This window comes from Maniola hyperantus, chromosome 20 (genome assembly GCF_902806685.2).
Source record: "Maniola hyperantus chromosome 20, iAphHyp1.2, whole genome shotgun sequence".
Classification (NCBI taxonomy): domain Eukaryota; kingdom Metazoa; phylum Arthropoda; class Insecta; order Lepidoptera; family Nymphalidae; genus Maniola; species Maniola hyperantus.
The window spans coordinates 13,489,645-13,511,852 of NC_048555.1; the positions used below are offsets into that span (position 1 = coordinate 13,489,645).

At 42.8% G+C, this 22,208-nt stretch overlaps 1 protein-coding gene across 1 annotated transcript in view; it reads left to right on the forward strand.

The window, feature by feature from the left end:
• Positions 1 to 22,208, forward strand: part of LOC117992050 (endoplasmic reticulum metallopeptidase 1-like) — a 49,671-nt gene that overhangs the window by 6,839 nt on the left and 20,624 nt on the right. Inside the window, exons 5-7 of the mRNA XM_034979698.2 lie at positions 6,565 to 6,718; positions 8,607 to 8,709; positions 12,243 to 12,666. Of these exons, the coding sequence (XP_034835589.1) occupies positions 6,565 to 6,718; positions 8,607 to 8,709; positions 12,243 to 12,666 (681 nt within the window). The remainder of the gene's footprint in view (positions 1 to 6,564; positions 6,719 to 8,606; positions 8,710 to 12,242; positions 12,667 to 22,208) is intronic.

Below are 22,208 nucleotides of genomic sequence, written 5' to 3' on the forward strand. Positions count from 1 at the left end.
TACTGGTATATCCCCACTGGCCTTCGCAGCCGTGGCTCCCGCTACTGCAAAACTTAATAGTTTCAGATGTGTATTATCTAAAAATCCCAAAAACACCCCTTGCAATCTCATTTCAGAGGTCATCATCCCTTGTACAAGCGTCTTACCCTGGCCGCCGGGCTGTCGCGAGGCTCTGCGGCAGCCTTTATCCGAAAAGGCGTTTGTCCAGCATCATCTACGCGAATGATAGCTTTGCTCTCTGACAGTACTGTGAAGTCGCTTAAGCTGTGGTGGCAATATTGCATCGCGAACAACATTGACATATTCGAGCCCTCGAAAAAATCATACTTACATTCCTAACAACACAATTTAATAGTAGTTGTGCGTATGGCAGTCTAAATCCTCACCGTTCTGCTTTGTCAGTCTAGGGTCTGCTGATGGTGCCCCGACACTGGCTGGGCAATACACGCGAACAACTGTCACTCGTCTACCCTCGCCTGTGGCTCTGGTAACACTGACTAGTAACATTGTCCATGAGCACACGAGACAGTGTAATCTGATACACTACAGTCAACATTTATATTTATAACATCGGCTGAGACGAGTGTGTGAAGCGCCCTCTTAAAGGTGCATACAAATCGAGGCCTATAAAATCCAATTACTCGAGCACTTGGGATCCACAATTAGTTTTAAACCTTATTTCAATATGGTTCCCTAATACCGAGCTTTCCCTCGAAAAGGTCACGAATTAACTTGTCTCCCTAGCACTCGGTACCTGCCTCTTATCAAGCTTGACAATATCAAGTTTTCCGAGACCGGTGCCAATATAATGATAACAGACATCATAAAAACGTCTGCACCTGGTAGAGATCGACCAGTTTTGTGCCTGCCATACTTTAGACAAAATAAGTATTTGCCCAGCTAGTGTCCTTTCAGATTACATTTCTATAACTAGAAATATAAGACCTGAGAGAACAAATACGCTCCTGTTAACACAGAAGCGATCATAATATAAAGCTGCGATAACGCAGTCCATCAGTAGACGGATGAAACAAGTCCGGTCAGAGAGCGGTGTACACATCGCCGTAGGTATTCGGTGCGCGTTTCTTCTCTTAACATCAACAGTGTATAAAATCATATATCATATATCAACGAATGTATAATAAATGATCAAACGAACTTCCAAGTAAAGTTCGATCATTATTACATGAGTTGCTTCATTAGAATTTAGAATATATGATCTCCCTCCCTCCCCGGCTTATCCCAAATAATAGAAAGTTTTGTACCTACAAGTTACACTACATACTCTAAAATAATGAGCTAAAGCCGAGGCGTCGTAGTGGGGGCGAGTACGCCGGAAATACGTTTTGAATTGTTTTAAAATAAATCTTTAAAATTGTGCGAGGTTACCAAGTTAATAGGGAAACTACAGTGTATGAAATCATATATGAATAATGAAGCAACTCATATAATAATGATCGAACTTCACTTGGAAGTTCGTTTGATCATTTATTATTGACGTTTAGTTAAACTGTGTTTTTAGACTTAATAATTTTGTAAAAACAACAAGAAACAAAAGAAAATTTAAAATCAATCGGTTACATTATTTATTTTATTCGCAGACAAAAATAAATAAAAAAAGGAAAAATAAAAATAAATTTTTGTATAGGTAGGTAGGTAAATCTTGTATTTTTTCGTTATTGAGGTAAAAAGTTGTAAGTATGTATAACACGATAGCAAAGTGTTTTGTTTCTTGTGCCTTGAATCCTTCACTACACTAAGTACTTAGAATCTCTCTCTCGGGATTCAAACTAGGTACTAAGTTTCCTATCTTGTGTGTATCGATTTAGCTCTTGCCTCTTTATTATCTTTGCAAAATAACAATAATGACAAATATTTAATTTGAAAGTTATGATCTTTGAAAAATTTCTATTCTAAAATAGAAATTTTTAAAAGATTTTTCCCCTAAGGCAAATTTTGAGGCAACTTCGTTCGTAAATCTACACTAATATTATAAAGAGGAAAACTTTGTTTGTTTGTTTGTTTGTTTGTTTGTTTGTTTGTTTGTTTGTTTGTTTGTTTGTACTGAATAGGCTCAAAAACTACTGGACCGATTTTAAAAATTCTTTCACCATTCGAAAGCTACATTATCCACGAGTAACATAGGCTATATTTTATTTTGGAAAAAAATAGGGTTCCGTAAGATATTTGGGTTTTTCGGACACAAGGTGTAAAAAATCAACCAGAAAAGTTACTTATTTTGCGTACGCTGCCTAAACTATAAAAGATAGAACCATAAAATGTTCTAATTAATTGTAGATCTTATAAATATCTACAAAAAAAGTCCGCGACACACTATACCCATCTATGTCGAGTGAGGCACAGCAACCATTTTTTTATTTAAAAATCTTGAATTTTTTTTGGACTACATTTAAACGCGTTTATTTTACTCATGCTATTAATCCTTATCAAAATAAATGATTTCATCACTAAGAACAGTTTATGGAGATAATATTTGGTCTTTGAATGATTAAAATGGACGTTTGGTTTTGAAGTTATGGCGAAATTAAAATATTACGATTTCTGCTGCACGGCCCGTTGTCTACACTAATATTATAAAGAGGAAAACTTTGTTTGTTTGTTTGTTTGTTTGTTTGTTTGTTTGTTTGTTTGTTTGTACTGAATAGGCTCAAAAACGTTGTATTATATAAAGAGGTAATGTCGTTAAGTTTGTTTGTAGGGGGTAATCTTTAGAACTACTGAACCGATTTTAAAAATTCTTTCACCAGTAGAAAGCTACATTATTCCTGAGTGACATAGGCTATACGGGATCTTTAAAAACCTAAATCTACGCGGGCGAAGCCGCGGGGATCAGCTAGTAAACTATATAACTACATGGGTATAAGAAACTAATTTTTTTTAAATAAATTTCATTGCACACTTTAAAACTTCAAAAAAATTGGAATATCTTTGATTTGTGCAAAAATTGATTATTTTTTGTCAAAAATCATCTTACTCTTAAGCTTGTCCCGCCTGCAAATGTTGATTGGAACCGCATTTGGAGCGATCGTGGACTGTGGAGTGTGGAGAGCACTCGTAACACAATAATTACCGCTGCGAGACGTCAAGGCGGACGAGATTCATTCCATTGGCGCCTTCCTCGGCCTTACGATTGATTACACAACTAACCCATCATAATATTTTTATGAGAATAGAAAAAATCATAGCAGTGCGTTTTTTTTTTGTTTATTTGAAAGTAATCAACAGCGTAAATACATAATTATTATTTAAATTTAAATCTAGGTATAACAGAAGGCCAAAAGAGATTACTTAAAATTATAATTAAAACTATTTTAACAGAATAGATTTAGAATAAATGTAGGTATATACAATAATAAAATTACAACAGTGTGTGTATGCTTGTGTGTGTGTGTATGCGTGTGTGCGCGTGTGTGCTTGTGTGTGTGTAAGTGGGAGTGTGTGATTGCATGCATATTTAGATGTTAGCTACTTTTTTTTTCGATGATAGTTTCTTAATTCCGTTTTAAATTTATTGTTTAAAGTATGATATTGTATAAAAATGTATATAACTATAGATACCTAGATAAAAATAATCGAAAACTATAGTCCAAAATATCTAGGACTCGACTAGCACCGTCAGCCGTAGCTTTCGGATACTCTGTCCGACTCTATGAATGTTGAAGCTGATAATAATCAAGAATAAAAATCACACCCATCTTTGGTCAGGGATGATTTTCCCCTGGTATACCTAATGGAGAACTCTCAGGCATGCAGGTTTCCTCGCGATGTTTTCCTTCACCGTTAAAGCAAGTGATATATAGGTATATAAATACTCGCTGGACGGTTAAAATCTCAGGCCCCTATTCAAATTAAAATCAGTTTAACATAAGATCCAGTTAGATTGCTATTAGAGGTGGCGCTCCTAACGAGTGTTAATTGGAACCGGTCGGCGCGCGGCGCAGTGCACATCTGTGCTCGTCTGTCGGCGAGTTCGCCACGATTATATATGAGCGTGTTCTGGGCACAGCCGCTGCCCACTCTGTAAATTCATCAGCTCAGTTGCCATCGCATTACTTGTACCAATGAACAAGTTCAGTTTTGTAAATGAGAGGTTGGAGTTTTCCACGTGTAATGATGTAACAGACGATTACCGTGAAGATAAATGTTTCGGTTCATGAATTTCGGTTAATTTACATACTTACCTATCTACCGCCGCGCGCCGCGCGCCGTCCTAAACGACTAAAGTCAACTAAAATAATATTTTTTGCATTTTTGTGTAGGTATTTGACGCAAAATGTGAGTAAATAAATTAGATTCACACCTGAGACTTACCTACTGTTTTTTCGTCGTCTTTAACATTTCATTGTTCGAAAATAGAACGAAATAATCAGTGCTAGAACAAACGTCGTCTTGTTTGTAATACGAAGACTGACAAAAAAATTATTATCAATACTTATAATAAAACTGTAACAGGTCAAATTCTGTACATTGAAGATATTTAAAAAAAATTTTTCGAGGGCACTCTATAATCGATACTGAACCCATCACTGTAATTTTTTTTCATTTTTGTCTGTCTGTCTGTCTGTCTGTCTGTCTGTCTGTCTGTCTGTCTGTATCACGGCCGCGCATCACGCTGAAACTACTGAACGGATTCCAATGAAACTTGGTACGATATGAGGTCATACTATGAGGAAGAATATAGGATACTTTTTATCCCGAAATTCAGCATGGTTCCCGTAGGAGAGGGGATGAAAGCTAAAATGTATACTGAGTTGTAATTCATTAACGCGTAGTCCAATTTCATTCATTTTTTTTTTGTTAGAAAGAGGATATTTTAAAGATTGTTCCGTAAATATTTCAATGTCATCGGATTTTAACCGACTGTCAAAAAGGAGGTGGTTCTTTTTTCTACATCGATTTGATATTTTTCGAGGTTTCTGGACCGATTTGCATTTTTTTTTTAAATCAACAAAAAAAGTTTTCGTGGTGGTCACATAAAAAATTCTGGATTCAACTCCTTAATCCTGATGCTGCAGGGTTCCTGCCCGCCTGAGTTATCAAGATTCAGGAAGTGTTCATAGTGAATTCATATTGTAGGTACCAAGCAACGACTTTATTCTCAGACTTCAAGTCCCAACTCCTCAACCCTGATGATGTAGGGTACAGCACTCCTAAACTATAATGTTTCAGTAACTGCGGATGATGCAAAATTAATTTAGGTACCAAGCATAGGCTACATCATTGAACTTCGGATCCTAACTCCTCAATCCTGATGCTGCAAAGTACTAAAGTCCTTAATCGTGGGGATTTTAGAATTTCTGATAGTGAATTGATATTTTAGGTATCAAGCAACGGCTTCACGATGACACTCCCAGTCCGAAATACTCCACCCGAGCGAAGCCGAAGCGGGTCAGCTAGTAGAATATATACGTAAACAAAATGGTATTGAAATGTAACAAACAAAATCCTGCAAACTGTCCTGTCCCCTCGAACCGATGCGCCGAACGTAAACAAAATGATATTGAAATGTAACAAACAAAATCCTGCAAACTGTCCTGTCCCCTCGAACCGATGCGCCGAACGTAAACAAAATGATATTGAAATGTAACAAACAAAATCCTGCAAACTTTCCTGTCCCCTCGAACCGATGCGCCGAACGTAAACAAAATGATATTGAAATGTAACAAACAAAATCCTGCAAACTGTCCTGTCCCCTCGAACCGATGCGCCGAACGTAAACAAAATGATATTGAAATGTAACAAACAAAATCCTGCAAACTGTCCTGTCCCCTCGAACCGATGCGCCGAACATAAACAAAATGGTATTGAAATGTAACAAACAAAATCCTGCAAACTGTCCTGTCCCCTCGAACCGATGCGCCGAACGTAAACAAAATGATATTGAAATGTAACAAACAAAATCCTGCAAACTGTCCTGTCCCCTCGAACCGATGCGCCGAACGTAAACAAAATGGTATTGAAATGTAACAAACAAAATCCTGCAAACTGTCCTGTCCCCTCGAACCGAAGCGCCGAACGTAAACCAAATGGAATTCAAATGTAACAAACAAAATCCTGCAAACTGTCCTGTCCCCTCGAACCGATGCGCCGAACGTAAACCAAATGGTATTGAAATGTAACAAACAAAATCCTGCAAACTGTCCTGTCCCCTCGAACCGATGCGCCGAACGTAAACAAAATGGTATTGAAATGTAACAAACAAAATCCTGCAAACTGTCCTGTCCCCTCGAACCGAAGCGCCGAACGTAAACCAAATGGAATTCAAATGTAACAAACAAAATCCTGCAAACTGTCCTGTCCCCTCGAACCGATGCGCCGAACGTAAACAAAATGGTATTGAAATGTAACAAACAAAATCCTGCAAACTGTCCTGTCCCCTCGAACCGAAGCGCCGAACGTAAACAAAATGGTGTTCAAATGTAACAAACAAAATCCGCTTGTTTTTGGAGTTTCTATGCTTCTATTTTGCCAACTATTAAAATCTAACGATAACAAATCAAGCAAATTCGTTATGCAATACATGAACGTGGACTCGTGTGCCAGGTGCCAGCGACGACGCGGCCGGCTGCGCGGTGGGGCTGGAGGTGCTGCGCGCGCTGTCCGCGGGTCCGCCACTGCGCCACGACGTGCTGTTGCTGCTGAACGGCGCCGAGGAGAACATCCTGCAGGCGTCGCACGCCTTCGTCACGCAGCACCCGTGAGCGCGCACCCATGTACCTCCCTCCACACCCACAGCCCATACCGTCGCACGCCTTCGTCACGCAGCACCCGTGAGCGCGCACCCATGTACCTCCCTCCACACCCACAGCCCATACCGTCGCACGCCTTCGTCACGCAGCACCCGTGAACGCGCACCCATGTACCTCCCTCCACACCCACAGCCCATACCGTCGCACGCCTTCGTCACGCAGCACCCGTGAGCGCGCACCCATGTACCTCCCTCCACACCCACAGCCCATACCGTCGCACGCCTTCGTCACGCAGCACCCGTGAACGCGCACCCACGTACCTCCCTCCACACCCACAGCCCATACCGTCGCACGCCTTCGTCACGCAGCACCCGTGAGCGCGCACCCATGTACCTCCCTCCACACCCACAGCCCATACCGTCGCACGCCTTCGTCACGCAGCACCCGTGAGCGCGCACTTATGTACCTCCCTCCACACCCACAGCCCATACCGTCGCACGCCCTCGTCACGCAGCACCCGTGAACGCGCGCACCCACGCACCTCCCTCCACACCCACAGCCCATACCGTCGCACGTCGCCTTCGTCACGCAGCACCCGTGAGCGCGCACCCATGTACCTCCCTCCACACCCACAGCCCATACCGTCGCACGCCTTCGTCACGCAGCACCCGTGAACGCGCGCACCCACGCACCTCCCTCCACACCCACAGCCCATACCGTCGCACGTCGCCTTCGTCACGCAGCACCCGTGAACGCGCGCACCCATGTACCTCCCTCCACACCCACAGCCCATACCGTCGCACGCCTTCGTCACGCAGCACCCGTGAACGCGCGCACCCACGCACCTCCCTCCACACCCACAGCCCATACCGTCGCACGCCTTCGTCACGCAGCACCCGTGAGCGCGCACCCATGTACCTCCCTCCACACCCACAGCCCATACCGTCGCACGCCTTCGTCACGCAGCACCCGTGAGCGCGCACCCATGTACCTCCCTCCACACCCACAGCCCATACCGTCGCACGCCTTCGTCACGCAGCACCCGTGAGCGCGCACCCATGTACCTCCCTCCACACCCACAGCCCATACCGTCGCACGCCTTCGTCACGCAGCACCCGTGAGCGCGCACCCATGTACCTCCCTCCACACCCACAAGTCACTACCCATACACTCACATATCGCTTGTCTAAAAATGAATGCTGTGTAGAACAAAAATTTTAAATAAATAAAATAAAATTGATTTATTTCAGGTTTACATACCCATGATTACAAGTCAGAATTAATAAAAATACAATACTAATACATAAAATAATTAATAAAGTGTAAATTAATTAGTAAATAATTCATGCGAAAGACATAACAATAAATATCAACATGTAGACATATTCTAGTAGAATAGAATAGAAGTACGGGAGGTTTGCATCTGAAATCAGGAAATGTGCCTGACTCGTTTCCTGACTGCAGCTGCAAAGTGCAAACCTTGCCCGCCTGTAACTGTTGTATACGGGCCTAAGTTAAATATAATTATATCTACCCGATCGGGATAAGTAGGAACTAGTATTTATAATTTTTTTTTGTGAAAACTTCTTAAAAACTTCTTCTGGCTTAATGAAATTTCTAGATTAAGGTTAAAACTATGTAATATGTTTAGCTTTTTGCTTTCTAAAAAAAAAAGTCTAGTACCTTCTCTCCGGCATTGATACTGCAACACATGCATTTAGTTTAGGTAGTCCTTTGTAGAATTCTTTTTATAAACATCAATTTTTGATATTTTCCACGTTTATTGCATACATAGTATACATACCTACACACACCGATGCCGATCGCTCATCAACCGTATCCGTTCACTTCTGAGCTTGCCTTACTTGTACTGTACTAATGGTTATGTCGATACAGCTGGGCGAAGTCCTTGCGCGCCTTCATCAACATGGAGGCGTGCGGCGCCGGGGGGCGCGAGGTGCTGTTCCAGGTCGGCCCGCACGACCCCTGGATCATGGAGGTACGTAGTACTGTAGACAGGCAATGAGTGGTTATGTCGATACAGCTGGGCGAAGTCCTTGCGCGCCTTCATCAACATGGAGGCGTGCGGCGCCGGAGGGCGCGAGGTGCTGTTCCAGGTCGGCCCGCACGACCCCTGGATCATGGAGGTACGTAGTACTGTAGACAGGCAATGAGTGGTTATGTCGATACAGCTGGGCGAAGTCCTTGCGCGCCTTCATCAACATGGAGGCGTGCGGCGCCGGGGGGCGCGAGGTGCTGTTCCAGGTCGGCCCGCACGACCCCTGGATCATGGAGGTACGTAGTACTGTAGACAGGCAATGAGTGGTTATGTCGATACAGCTGGGCGAAGTCCTTGCGCGCCTTCATCAACATGGAGGCGTGCGGCGCCGGGGGGCGCGAGGTGCTGTTCCAGCATTACGCTAGTTGGCCCCTTGTTTCAGGTTGTGCCGCACTGCACACACGACACACTCTATTCCGGCGCTTCTGCTTGGCCTTCTTTTGGCTGGAATGGTGAAGGAGACGCCGGATTACCAATCTCTTAGGTGTAACTCGTGATTGGTGGCACAGCTGTAACGTCTAACTGTCCTTACTACGTACATGAGATAGGAATTATACCTGACTTCGACTGATCGGGAGATCTCTAAAGCAAACACGAATCGCACACAAACATAATCATTTATTCACTTCTAATTCTTAAAGTTACCTTACAAATAAGTTAATTTACATGACCGCTTATAGTAGACTACAATTCTAGATACGGCGTTTATTAAACGCGGACATCGGTACGCGGGCACCGGCGGCAGGTATATAACGCGGATTGCGTCACGGACGGCGGAGGGGAGCGAGACGTGCGGGGGGAACGGAGTCTCAACCTCTTCACCTGGCCGAGCAGCGAGGGTAATCACACCGGCCGTAGTGGGCGAAGGCGCCGAGAGACTGTCGTGAACCTACAGGGGTGAGCTCGCGCGCCCGCAAGGGCGCGGGAGAGCACGTTCGAGGCGATGGCCTTCTTCGTGGGGATCTGCCGCCTGGCGTGACGACGCCTGGGTCCTTGGGTTGGCCCATGAGCCTACGGGCTTTCTTCCTCGGAGAGGAAGAGAGAGCTAAGAGCGGTCCTCACGCCGTCGTGGTCCGTCCTTGCCGGGTGGAACCGAAGCCCAGCACAGGTCGACGTGTGCGGAGGACGCGCTCCGGGGCATCTATGTGGCGCGTGTCTCGTCTTCCTCTCTAGCGTCCACGGTAGGTTGGGCCTCGCCGGTGAAGGCGGCGAGTCGACGCAGTCCCTCCAGGATGCACAGGAGCGGGTCTTCCCCGCCGTTTTTGATGGCGTGAAAGACGTCTTCGAGCGCCTCGAACGCCACGGCTTTAATGGCCGCGTCGTTCGGTTCGGCGGTCCTCTCGGGCTGAGGCGGGACTCTCTCGGCGGGTCTGGGTCTCTGGGCGGGAGGCGAGGGGGCGCGGGTTTGCGACGTCGCTCTCCTGCGCCTGCGGCCTCTCCTCTTCCTCCCGGGAGCGCTCTCCGTGGCCTTTCGGGGCTTCGGGTCGTTTGCTGGCGTCCGTACTCTGGAGCCAGTAGATTCGGTGCGCGGCGGAGGTCCGGGGACTGTGGCCGCCACGGTGCCCGCGCGTCTGTTCCGTGCCTCCTTCCGGAACACGGGACAGCCGACGTGGTTTGCTGGGTGGCTGCCTCCGCAATTTGCGCAGGTCGCCGGTGCCTCACGGGGTCTTGGGCAGTCTTTTGCGCTGTGCTCCTGTGAGCAAATCACGCAAGCCTGCCGTCTGTGGCAATTCATTGATGCGTGGCGGAAGCCCTGGCATCTGTGGCACTGAGATGGACCCTTCTTCCCTCTCCAGGCCTCGATGCGGACTCCCGTCATGCAGAGCAGCTCCGTGACTTCGTAGACCGCAGGAATCAGGTTGGCTGTGTGACGGAGCGTGGCGAAGAAGAGGCAGCCTGGTCTGCCTTTCCTCGCCTTGATCTGGCGCACGTAGTCCGGATCGAACCCCAGCTGGCGGAGTTCGTCTTCTATTTCTGCCGGCTCGGTGTTGACAGGAAGACCGCGGATAGCGATCTTCAAGCTCCTCTCAGCCGGCAGTGAGTAGGAGAACCAGGATATCCCCTCCGTCTTCTACAGGGCGGTGAGGTACCGTTGGACGAGGCGGAATTCCTGGTCCTCTTGCGGGGTGAACTTGATCCCCTTTCCAAAGGGGCGGGCTGCTGGGTTTCTGCCTAACTGGAGCTTAATTAGTTTGAAATGGTGCGTCCAGTTAGGCAGGTTTTCTACGATAAGTGGCGGGTAGCGTAGCTTCCTCGGGGTTGGGCCGTCGGAAGGGGCGGCGGCGGCAGGCTTCGGTGTCGGCACTGTTCTCGCGCGGTCAGCATAGGAGCGCGGGGCCGGCGGTGTCTCGACGTCGTCCGTCCCGGAGGCTTCGGTCGTGCGTCGGGGCGTCTCATAGTGTGAGGGAGGGGTCGTCTTGGCGATCCGTTTCGCCTCGGCGGGCGCGTCCTCCTCCTCCTCCATCGCGGCGTGATAGGCTTCATCCTGCCGGAGTCTGGGTGGTTGGACCGTTGTCTCGGCGTCCATCGGGCTGTCGTCGAGCAACGGCATCGAAAGCGGGCGCGATGTGTGCACGACCGGCGACGCGGCGCACGGTGGAGCCCTGAGAAGGGCCTTTGGAGGTGGATGGACAATTTGGTGAATGGAAATTTAAAACACTTTTTCTCACTGGGTGAACAAACACGAATTTTGCTCTCAGCTGGAATTCTGCCCTCTTAGGCAGCAAAGGTGCCTTCTCTATTTCTTTTGATAATCCTTGCGGAAAGGAATAGTTTATAATTCACAATTTATTTCATTCTTAAAATAATTTAACATTTTTAAATCTGAAGTGAACAACGTATTTTATATGAAATCGGTTCAGGTGTCGTTTGAAGCGACACCCTAAACACATGAGAAGCAACTCGTTTTCGAGGTTTTATTAGATACTAGTTTATGCTCGCGACTTCGTCCGCGTGGACTACACAAATTTCAAACCCCAATTTCATCCCCTTAGGAGTTGAATTTTCCAAAATCCTTTCTTAGCAGACGCCTACGTCATAATAGCTATCTGCATGCCAAATTTCAGCCCGATCCGTCCAGTAGTTTGAGCTGTGCGTTGATAGATCAGTCAGTCAGTCAGTTAGTCAGTCAGTCAGTCACCTTTTCCTTTTATATATTTAGATTGATTAAAACAAAATTTAAATTTAAATTCAAAAAACCTTTCGGTCTTGCACTTACAGGCCTTACGCACTACGGTTCGCAACATGATCCTCTGGTGTTGTGTGTTGTGTGTTGTGTGTTGTGTGTTGTGTGTTGTGTTGTATAACAGTAAACCGAAAGGATTTGTCGATAGTCGATAACAGCTTGTAAAGAGCGAGGGGAAACAATACAATGTAGGGTCTTGGACTGTTTTATGAAAAGTATCTCAGCCTATTGTTTATATACCGAACATTGTGTCGAACACTCACAGTTCACACCCCTATGACGGCGGCAGGTGTACGCGGGCGTGGTGCCGCACCCCTTCGCGTCGTCCGTGGCGCAGGAGCTGTTCCAGAGCGGCCTCATCCCGGCCGACACCGACTTCCGCATCTTCCGCGACTACGGCAACCTGTCGGGCGTGGACCTGGCGTGGAGCAGCAACGGCTACGTGTACCACACGGCGCTGGACACGGCGGCGCGCGTGCCCCTCGCCGCGCTGCAGCGCACGGGCGACAACGTGCTGGCGCTGGCGCGGGGCCTGCTGCACGCCGCGCGCCTCGCCGCGCCCGTCCAGCGCGAGCCGCAGCCCGTGTTCTTCGACGTGCTGGGCGTGCTGCTGCTGTCGGCGCGCGCGCCCGCCGCGCTGGCCGTGCTGCTGCTGGCGCTGCTGCTGCTGGCGGCCGAGCTGGTGCTGTCAGCGAGGGACGCCTCCAAACAACGTGAGTTGCGACGCTGATACCCGCCACTTCGTCCGCGTCATCGAACTCTTTGATTATCCTGGATAAAAAGTTGTCACGACGGGACGTCCCATCGTGACGACCCGTGCAATTGGGTTGAAATATCGATAAATAGAAAGTAGCCACGACGGGACGTCCCATCGTGACGACCCGTGCAATTGGGTTGAAATATCGATAAATAGAAAGTAGCCACGACGGGACGTCCCATCGTGACGACCCGTGCAATTGGGTTGAAATATCGATAAATAGAAAGTAGCCACGACGGGACGTCCCATCGTGACGACCCGTGCAATTGGGTTGAAATATCGATAAATAGAAAGTAGCCACGACGGGACGTCCCATCGTGACGACCCGTGCAATTGGGTTGAAATATCGATAAATAGAAAGTAGCCACGACGGGACGTCCCATCGTGACGACCCGTGCAATTGGGTTGAAATATCGATAAATAGAAAGTAGCCACGACGGGACGTCCCATCGTGACGACCCGTGCAATTGGGTTGAAATATCGATAAATAGAAAGTAGCCACGACGGGACGTCCCATCGTGACGACCCGTGCAATTGGGTTGAAATATCGATAAATAGAAAGTAGCCACGACGGGACGTCCCATCGTGACGACCCGTGCAATTGGGTTGAAATATCGATAAATAGAAAGTAGCCACGACGGGACGTCCCATCGTGACGACCCGTGCAATTGGGTTGAAATATCGATAAATAGAAAGTAGCCACGACGGGACGTCCCATCGTGACGACCCGTGCAATTGGGTTGAAATATCGATAAATAGAAAGTAGCCACGACGGGACGTCCCATCGTGACGACCCGTGCAATTGGGTTGAAATATCGATAAATAGAAAGTAGCCACGACGGGACGTCCCATCGTGACGACCCGTGCAATTGGGTTGAAATATCGATAAATAGAAAGTAGCCACGACGGGACGTCCCATCGTGACGACCCGTGCAATTGGGTTGAAATATCGATAAATAGAAAGTAGCCACGACGGGACGTCCCATCGTGACGACCCGTGCAATTGGGTTGAAATATCGATAAATAGAAAGTAGCCACGACGGGACGTCCCATCGTGACGACCCGTGCAATTGGGTTGAAATATCGATAAATAGAAAGTAGCCACGACGGGACGTCCCATCGTGACGACCCGTGCAATTGGGTTGAAATATCGATAAATAGAAAGTAGCCACGACGGGACGTCCCATCGTGACGACCCGTGCAATTGGGTTGAAATATCGATAAATAGAAAGTAGCCACGACGGGACGTCCCATCGTGACGACCCGTGCAATTGGGTTGAAATATCGATAAATAGAAAGTAGCCACGACGGGACGTCCCATCGTGACGACCCGTGCAATTGGGTTGAAATATCGATAAATAGAAAGTAGCCACGACGGGACGTCCCATCGTGACGACCCGTGCAATTGGGTTGAAATATCGATAAATAGAAAGTAGCCACGACGGGACGTCCCATCGTGACGACCCGTGCAATTGGGTTGAAATATCGATAAATAGAAAGTAGCCACGACGGGACGTCCCATCGTGACGACCCGTGCAATTGGGTTGAAATATCGATAAATAGAAAGTAGCCACGACGGGACGTCCCATCGTGACGACCCGTGCAATTGGGTTGAAATATCGATAAATAGAAAGTAGCCACGACGGGACGTCCCATCGTGACGACCCGTGCAATTGGGTTGAAATATCGATAAATAGAAAGTAGCCACGACGGGACGTCCCATCGTGACGACCCGTGCAATTGGGTTGAAATATCGATAAATAGAAAGTAGCCACGACGGGACGTCCCATCGTGACGACCCGTGCAATTGGGTTGAAATATCGATAAATAGAAAGTAGCCACGACGGGACGTCCCATCGTGACGACCCGTGCAATTGGGTTGAAATATCGATAAATAGAAAGTAGCCACGACGGGACGTCCCATCGTGACGACCCGTGCAATTGGGTTGAAATATCGATAAATAGAAAGTAGCCACGACGGGACGTCCCATCGTGACGACCCGTGCAATTGGGTTGAAATATCGATAAATAGAAACATCAAACTAATTGTGGTATGTACCCGTTATTTATATTAAAATATTATAAACATTATTCGTGAAATGATAAATTGAATAGCATTAAGAAATTTAGGCGCGTACCAATTTTGTTTTACAGGAATCGGATGTTGCTAATGTTATGTAATATAGTTAAGAGTGTACTTGTTACTAAGCTATTATAGTGATCGCGATCGATTTGCTGTTTCCCATTGAGGAGTTCCGTTCTCTATTTCCAAAACTATTCATCAAATCTTCACCAAACTCACACGGTACCTACCTGATGGTACAACCTTTGTAGAAAAAAAAGAATTGTAAAAATCGGTTCAGATTTGATGGAGCTATGGAGTGAAATCGATAAAACATTTGATACCCTATCCCGTAGAATCCCTATTTTTTCGGGATAAAAACTATCCTATATGTTAACCCGAAGTATCAGCTACCATTTTACCAAATTTCATTTAAAGCCGTCCAGTAGTTAGTTTTCGCGTGATGCGCGCACAGACAGACAGACAAAAATTCCAAAAAAATTGTTTTGGTGTCTTTATCGATAGTGATGTGTACTCCGATTAAAATTTTCAAAATATATTGAACTAGCTGATCCCCGCGGCTTCGCCCGCGTAGATTTAGGTTTTTAAAGATCCCGTATAGCCTATGTCACTCAGGAATAATGTAGCTTTCTACTGGTAAAAGAATTTTTAAAATCGGTTCAGTAGTTCTAAAGATTACCCCCTACAAACAAACTTAACGACATTACCTCTTTATATAATATTAAAGATCCCGTATAGCCTATGTCACTCAGGAATAATGTAGCTTTCTACTGGTGAAAGAATTTTTAAAATCGGTTCAGTAGTTCTAAAGATATAATATAACTTCAAAACCAAACGTCCAATTTTAATCATTCAAAGACCAAATATTATTTCCATAAACTGTTCTTAGTGATGAAATCATTTATTTTGATAAGGATTAATAGCATGAGTAAAATAAACGCGTTTAAATGTAGTCCAAAAAAAATTCAAGATTTTTAAATAAAAAAATGGTTGCTGTGCCTCACTCGACATAGATGGGTATAGTGTGTCGCGGACTTTTTTGTAGATATTTATAAGATCTACAATTAATTAGAACATTTTATGGTTCTATCTTTTATAGTTTAGGCAGCGTACGCAAAATAAGTAACTTTTCTGGTTGATTTTTTACACCTTGTGTCCGAAAAACCCAAATATCTTACGGAACCCTATTTTTTTCCAAAATAAAATATAGCCTATGTTACTCGTGGATAATGTAGCTTTCGAATGGTGAAAGAATTTTTAAAATCGGTCCAGTAGTTTTTGAGCCTATTCAGTACAAACAAACAAACAAACAAACAAAGTTTTCCTCTTTATAATATTAGTGTAGATGTACAGAATTCGTCCAGTTACAGTTTCATCTACACTAATATTATAAAGAGGAAAACTTTGTTTGTTTGTTTGTTTGTTTGTTTGTTTGTTTGTTTGTTTGTTTGTACTGAATAGGCTCAAAAACTACTGGACCGATTTTAAAAATTCTTTCACCATTCGAAAGCTACATTATCCACGAGTAACATAGGCTATATTTTATTTTGGAAAAAAATAGGGTTCCGTAAGATATTTGGGTTTTTCGGACACAAGGTGTAAAAAATCAACCAGAAAAGTTACTTATTTTGCGTACTGTGACGTTGTAAATTTTGAACTACTAACTAGCGTTTCGCTTTTAATAAAAATCAATTTTGTTCAAAGTATGTTGGTGCCACCTAGCATCAAGGTGCAGAACTACGCGTGGGTCGATGTTCAGAGTTCATTCGAGCCACAATAGATGGCGTTTGCTTCGTTGTCAATTGTCGTAAAAATAAAACAAAATAATTAAATAAAACCATAATATCATTTGTTTATTGTTAAGTCATTAACAAAACGGTTCTTATAATATATCCTTAGGTTCCGCAAATATTCAAAAATGAATTGGCTTCATGATCAAACTAAATGAGAGCGGCCACACTCGGGTTGCGTCTGGCAACACCGATTGGTGAGATTTAGAATTTTTCTGGAGTCAACATGTGAAGACGAATTTTTTCGTTCCAGGAAAATCTCACTCTTTTTCGCCCATGGCTTCGCCTGGGAAAATACAATAGTTATAAATTTAGTCATCCTAACGTATTTCAATGTTTCATCAATTATGGTGAGTGAAAAATCAAGTAATGTGGATTCGACAAAATGGCGGTTTGGTTAGAGAAAATCCTAATTTCATGATTTCCCTTTCAGTTCCAGTTATTTTATCTTCCCAAATAAATGAGGATAATGGGTTGTGGGTGGACTCCTGAAAACCATTGGTGGCCAGGAGTTCAATAGGTGAGTTGTGTTTGATCGGGAAAAGTCCACGTGTCGAAATTTTCACACAGCACAAATTATAATCTTGTTTTTCTTTGTTACAGGGTTTTCCGTTTGCGTTTCCGTTTTTAGTTTTCGGTTTTCGTATTTATTTCTTTTGCACATTCACGTTGGCAACTTAATTTCTATGGATAAGACTTGGTGAAAATCTTTGTAATGAAACATTTCGGTTGTGAAGAATCAAATAAATTGAGTTTTGGATCTTGGCCGATGCCGTCCAGCTACCTTGCAGTCTTCGCACCTACAAGTAAGCAAATGTTTGTATCCTGGAACAGTTTAGTGAACCTTCTTAGTGTATGTGTACAGTAAGAACCCTGTCTTTACTACTGAGCTTTTATTTTGAAACAATTTTATGAATTTTACTGTGTCATTGTCTATTCCATGCCAATGGCATCTTAAATTTAAAACATAGATTTTATGTACTATCTACCTAAGGCATTCTAATGTATCTAAATTAAGTCTTGGCATTAAGCTAGAATAACTAAGCCTTATTAGCCATCACTATGTATTAAGCGACCCCGGTAAAAGTTACATTAAAAAAACAATTTTGCCTAACATCTAGCAAATTTCATTTATAACACCTCATATACATTACAAGGGAGTCGACGGCTAGCTTCTATTCTTTACTAGGTAGATAGATCAAGTAAGTAAAATTATTTTTTTTTCCTCTAATCTTTGTAAGGTGGTAGATTATTCCGTATCCGGGTATATTTCTATTCCGCCCAATTTACCACCCTTACAAATGGCGCCCGAACGTTTTTTTATATAGTTATTTCAGTATATTTTGAGAAATTTTGTGAATTTTATGAAATGTACTCCGCTGATTGTACAATTTTCTAAGTAGTGACACATTGCAAAGAGCACTAAGCTGTTTTTTATGGTTAACCAACTAAATAATAACTAATAGTTAGAAATTTTGTCTGATAGTTTAAGTAATTTTCTGAGTATAGTCCAACATTGGTTTTTTCTTATTTAAGTAACACATTATAAATGGTGCTTATGCCGTTCAATTTTGTTATTTGACTTACCTTGGAGGTGTATAAGTGAATGTTTGCCTTCAGTTTAGTAATAAACATTGCTTAACTGAGTTGTTGTTGGGTATTGCTTTCAATAGTAAGTACATCTTATGTTTGAAAATTCCGGTAACTTAGTATAATTAAAGTTTTGAAACGCTATGTGCTGTTAACTAGTTACACACATACATTTATAAATACTAAGAGTTACAACTTGTGAAACTAAATATATAAACTATATTCAGAGATTACATTAAGTTCAAGTATGAAGTTATGAACAATTTTTTTTGTCAGTGACTTGATACTTCATTATTTTGTTTAAATTTTGTTTAGAGCTGTGTTAAGGTTATGATAAAAGCTACTTCACACACAAAACATGTTAAGTTTAATTGAATGCTGGTAGTTTAAAGTGACATTTAGAAACAGATTTTGTTGTATTTTAGGTTATGTGTTAAAAGTGTAAAGTAACAGTCATCAAACCATTGCACAATCTCTTTGTTTTTTTTTTTTGAAAGATAATATGCTAGTCAGAGTTCATTGCAACTTTGCTGCCTGTTTACTTTTGTAATTGTAAAGGTTGTAACACACTGTGTACTCATAAAGGTGATACTGCACCTTACAATCATTTATTCAATTTTGGGAAGTTTATTTTGTTACATTTTGTTTACTATAGTAATAATATGTGCTTGTATTATTAACAATATTTTGGAATAGGAACATAATTGATAAAATAGGTTAGGATAGACTTAAGAATATTGTTTTTGTTGTGTATTTTGCTTGTGTATATTTAATAGTTTAAATAACTTCTTTTGTGTTTGTGTTTAACCAATTGGTATAAGGCTAAACATAGACAGTTACACAAGCTCGATATTTTGTTAAATGTGTTTTGACTTAACACAATGGAACAGACTTTTGCCCAGTTTCATTCACTTTTGAAGGACGAATTGTGTTATGAGGTATCCATTCGTTCCGAAACTCCAGCACCTACAGTGCTAGGTTTAAAGAAACAGTTAAAACAATTAATTCAGGAAATTCCTTCTGAATCAATTTTAGAGACAGATTTCTCTTCTGAAAGTGAGTTAGGGGTTATTACTAAAAAACTTCAAGACTTAGAAGATTTATTAAAAAAGTGTTCTGACACTAAAGATAGACATGCCCTCTGTAGGTCTAAAGCTTTAGCTTCACATTTGTACTTTAGAATTTTGAGAATACAGTGTTCCGAACTCAGCTTAATAAGTAGGAAGAGTGAATTACATACAAAGTTGCAGAGTTTGATTTCCAGATTAGATGCTGACAATGAGTCGTCTCACGACGAATCACTGGATTCCGAGAGTACCGCCGTTGACTGCACTGGTGATAAAAATGTTGCCAAGTGGAAGTTACATTTCAACGGACAGGGTGATCCGCGCAGTTTCATCGAACGCGTTGAGGAATATAAAAGATCTTATGGCGTTTCAGATGGAAAATTATTTGTTTCTGCATTTCATCTTTTTACAGGCCGAGCATTGTTATGGTACAGAGGCAACAAATGTCAAGTTTCGTCTTGGTCAGAATTGAAAACTTTATTTTTAGAGGAATTTGATGCAGTAGATTATGACTACAGGTTGCTAGGTGAAATTCGAGCAAGAACACAAGGCTCTGAAGAACCTGTGTCTATCTATTTCGCTGTAATGTTTGGCATGTTTTCAAGGTTGTCAACACCACTTTCCGAAGAACAAAAGTTACAAATTTTATTACATAATATTCGCCCTTTTTACTCAGAACAATTAGCTCTTGTTGACATTAAGTCTGTCGCAATGTTGAAGGAAAAGTGTCGCAAACTAGAGGCTGCGAGGCAGCGTTCCGCCTTATTTTCTGAGCCTACTAACAGTAAGGCAACTTTAAGTTCAGAGTTCGCTTACAAACAAGTGACAAAACAGATAAACACACTTTCAGTCACACCTGCACCTAAGGTTGATACAAGTAAAGGCATTAATTTTACGAAAACAAATAAACAACTATGTTACAAGTGCGGCAAGGGTAACCATTCCTTTAAATTTTGCAGGACAGTTCCGAAATTTATTAGATGTTTTTCGTGTGGACGTCAGAACTTTACAGTAAAGACATGTCCAAGTTGTAGTAAAAAGGCGATTAGTAAACCCGCTCCGGACAAAAATTCAAAAAACTAATTAGTAAGAACTGTGCAGAGACACAAGTAAAGAACTTGGTCATTAACAACAAAACATCCCTTTTACCTGACACAGTTCTGTATTCAGTGGATAAACGAGACTTTAGGCCACATTTAAAGGTTTTTGTTGACGGTTTTGAGATTACAGGTTTACTAGATTCCGGTGCTTGCGCGTCAATTTTGGGTAACCAGGCGCACAAGGTTTTTTTGAGATTCGGTTATAAATTGCATAGCAGTATTGATACCACATTTTCAGTGGCAAATGGAGACAAACTTGATTGCATGGGTTATATGTTTATTCCGATTACTTATAATTCCGTAACTCACATAATAAAATTTTTTGTAGTACCCTCTATTATAGCGGATGTTATTTTTGGTTGTGACTTTTGGAAAACATTTCAGTTAGCCCCTGGCATTTTTGATAATTTAGAATTAATTAAGGCACCTTCTCAATTTTACAATATTTGTGCGATTGATAATGAACAAATTCATACCATCACTTCTTTTGAAAACTTATCATCTCAACAGAAAGAATTAGCCCAGTCTGTAGTAAATAAATTTTTAGATATTTCTTCAACGAAAATTGGATTGGGTAGAACAAAATTAATTGAACATGTTATTGACACCGGTGATGCCTTGCCAATAAAAATAAAACAATATCCACTTTCTCCCGAAAAGAAGGAAGCTTTAAGTAAAGAGTTAGATAGGATGCTGGAAATGGACGTAGTTACTCCGAGTGAAAGCCCTTGGAATAACCCAGCAATTTTAGTGAAAAAGGCAAATGGAGACTGGAGATTTTGCCTAGATTGCAGGAAATTAAATTCAGTGACAAAGGGGGATTCATACTCAATACCGTACATTCCACAAATTCTAGATAGCTTGAAAGAGGCAAGGTTTTTATCATCGATTGATTTAAGTTCAAGTTTCTGGCAAATTCCATTAGCTAACGACTCTCAGGAAAAAACCAGTTTTACAGTTCCTGGTAGAGGGTTATTCAAATTTAAAGTCATGCCGTTTGGCCTATGCGGTGCACCAGCACGACAGCAGAGGTTAATGGACCAGTTATTTAATCAAAATTTTTGTAGTGATATTGAAAATGGAATAGTATTTTGTTATATAGATGATATTGTTATTTGTTCTGCTGATTTTGAAACCCATTTAATTTTATTAAACAGAGTTCTGGATAAACTAAAAATGGCTCAACTATCCATAAATTTTGATAAATGTAATTTTTTTCGAAACTCTTTGAAATATTTAGGGTATATAGTGGATGAATTTGGTTTACGCACAGATCCTGGAAAAGTTGCCGCAGTTTTGAACTTTCCGACCCCAAAAACTGCACAGGAGGTAAAGATTTTCCTAGGCACTTGTTCTTGGTACAGGCGCTTTATTAGAAATTTTTCAACCATCGCTGCACCACTCAATAGACTAACGAGTAAAGGAAAGAACGCACCTAAATTTGAGTGGAGCGAACAGGCAGAGGTAGCATTTAATACATTGAAGAATGCGTTGGTAACCGCACCTGTTCTTGCGGTACCGAATTTTGAAAAACCATTCAAAATACATTGTGATGCTTCTGCATATGGTGTTGGTGGTATGCTGACGCAAGAAACCGATGGTTGCGATCATCCCATTGCGTATGTCAGTAGGAGCCTAAATAAAAACGAAAGGAATTACAGCGCGACGGAACGCGAGGCTCTAGCTGTGATTTTTGCAGTGGAGAAATTTCAGGCTTATTTTGGTTCCAAGCCAGTCACAATTATCACAGACCATGCATCCCTAAAGTGGTTCTTAAATTTAGAAAATCCCTCAGGACGACTCGCCAGATGGGGTTGTAGATTATCACAGTATAATTTTGTTATCGAACATAGGAAGGGTTGTGATAA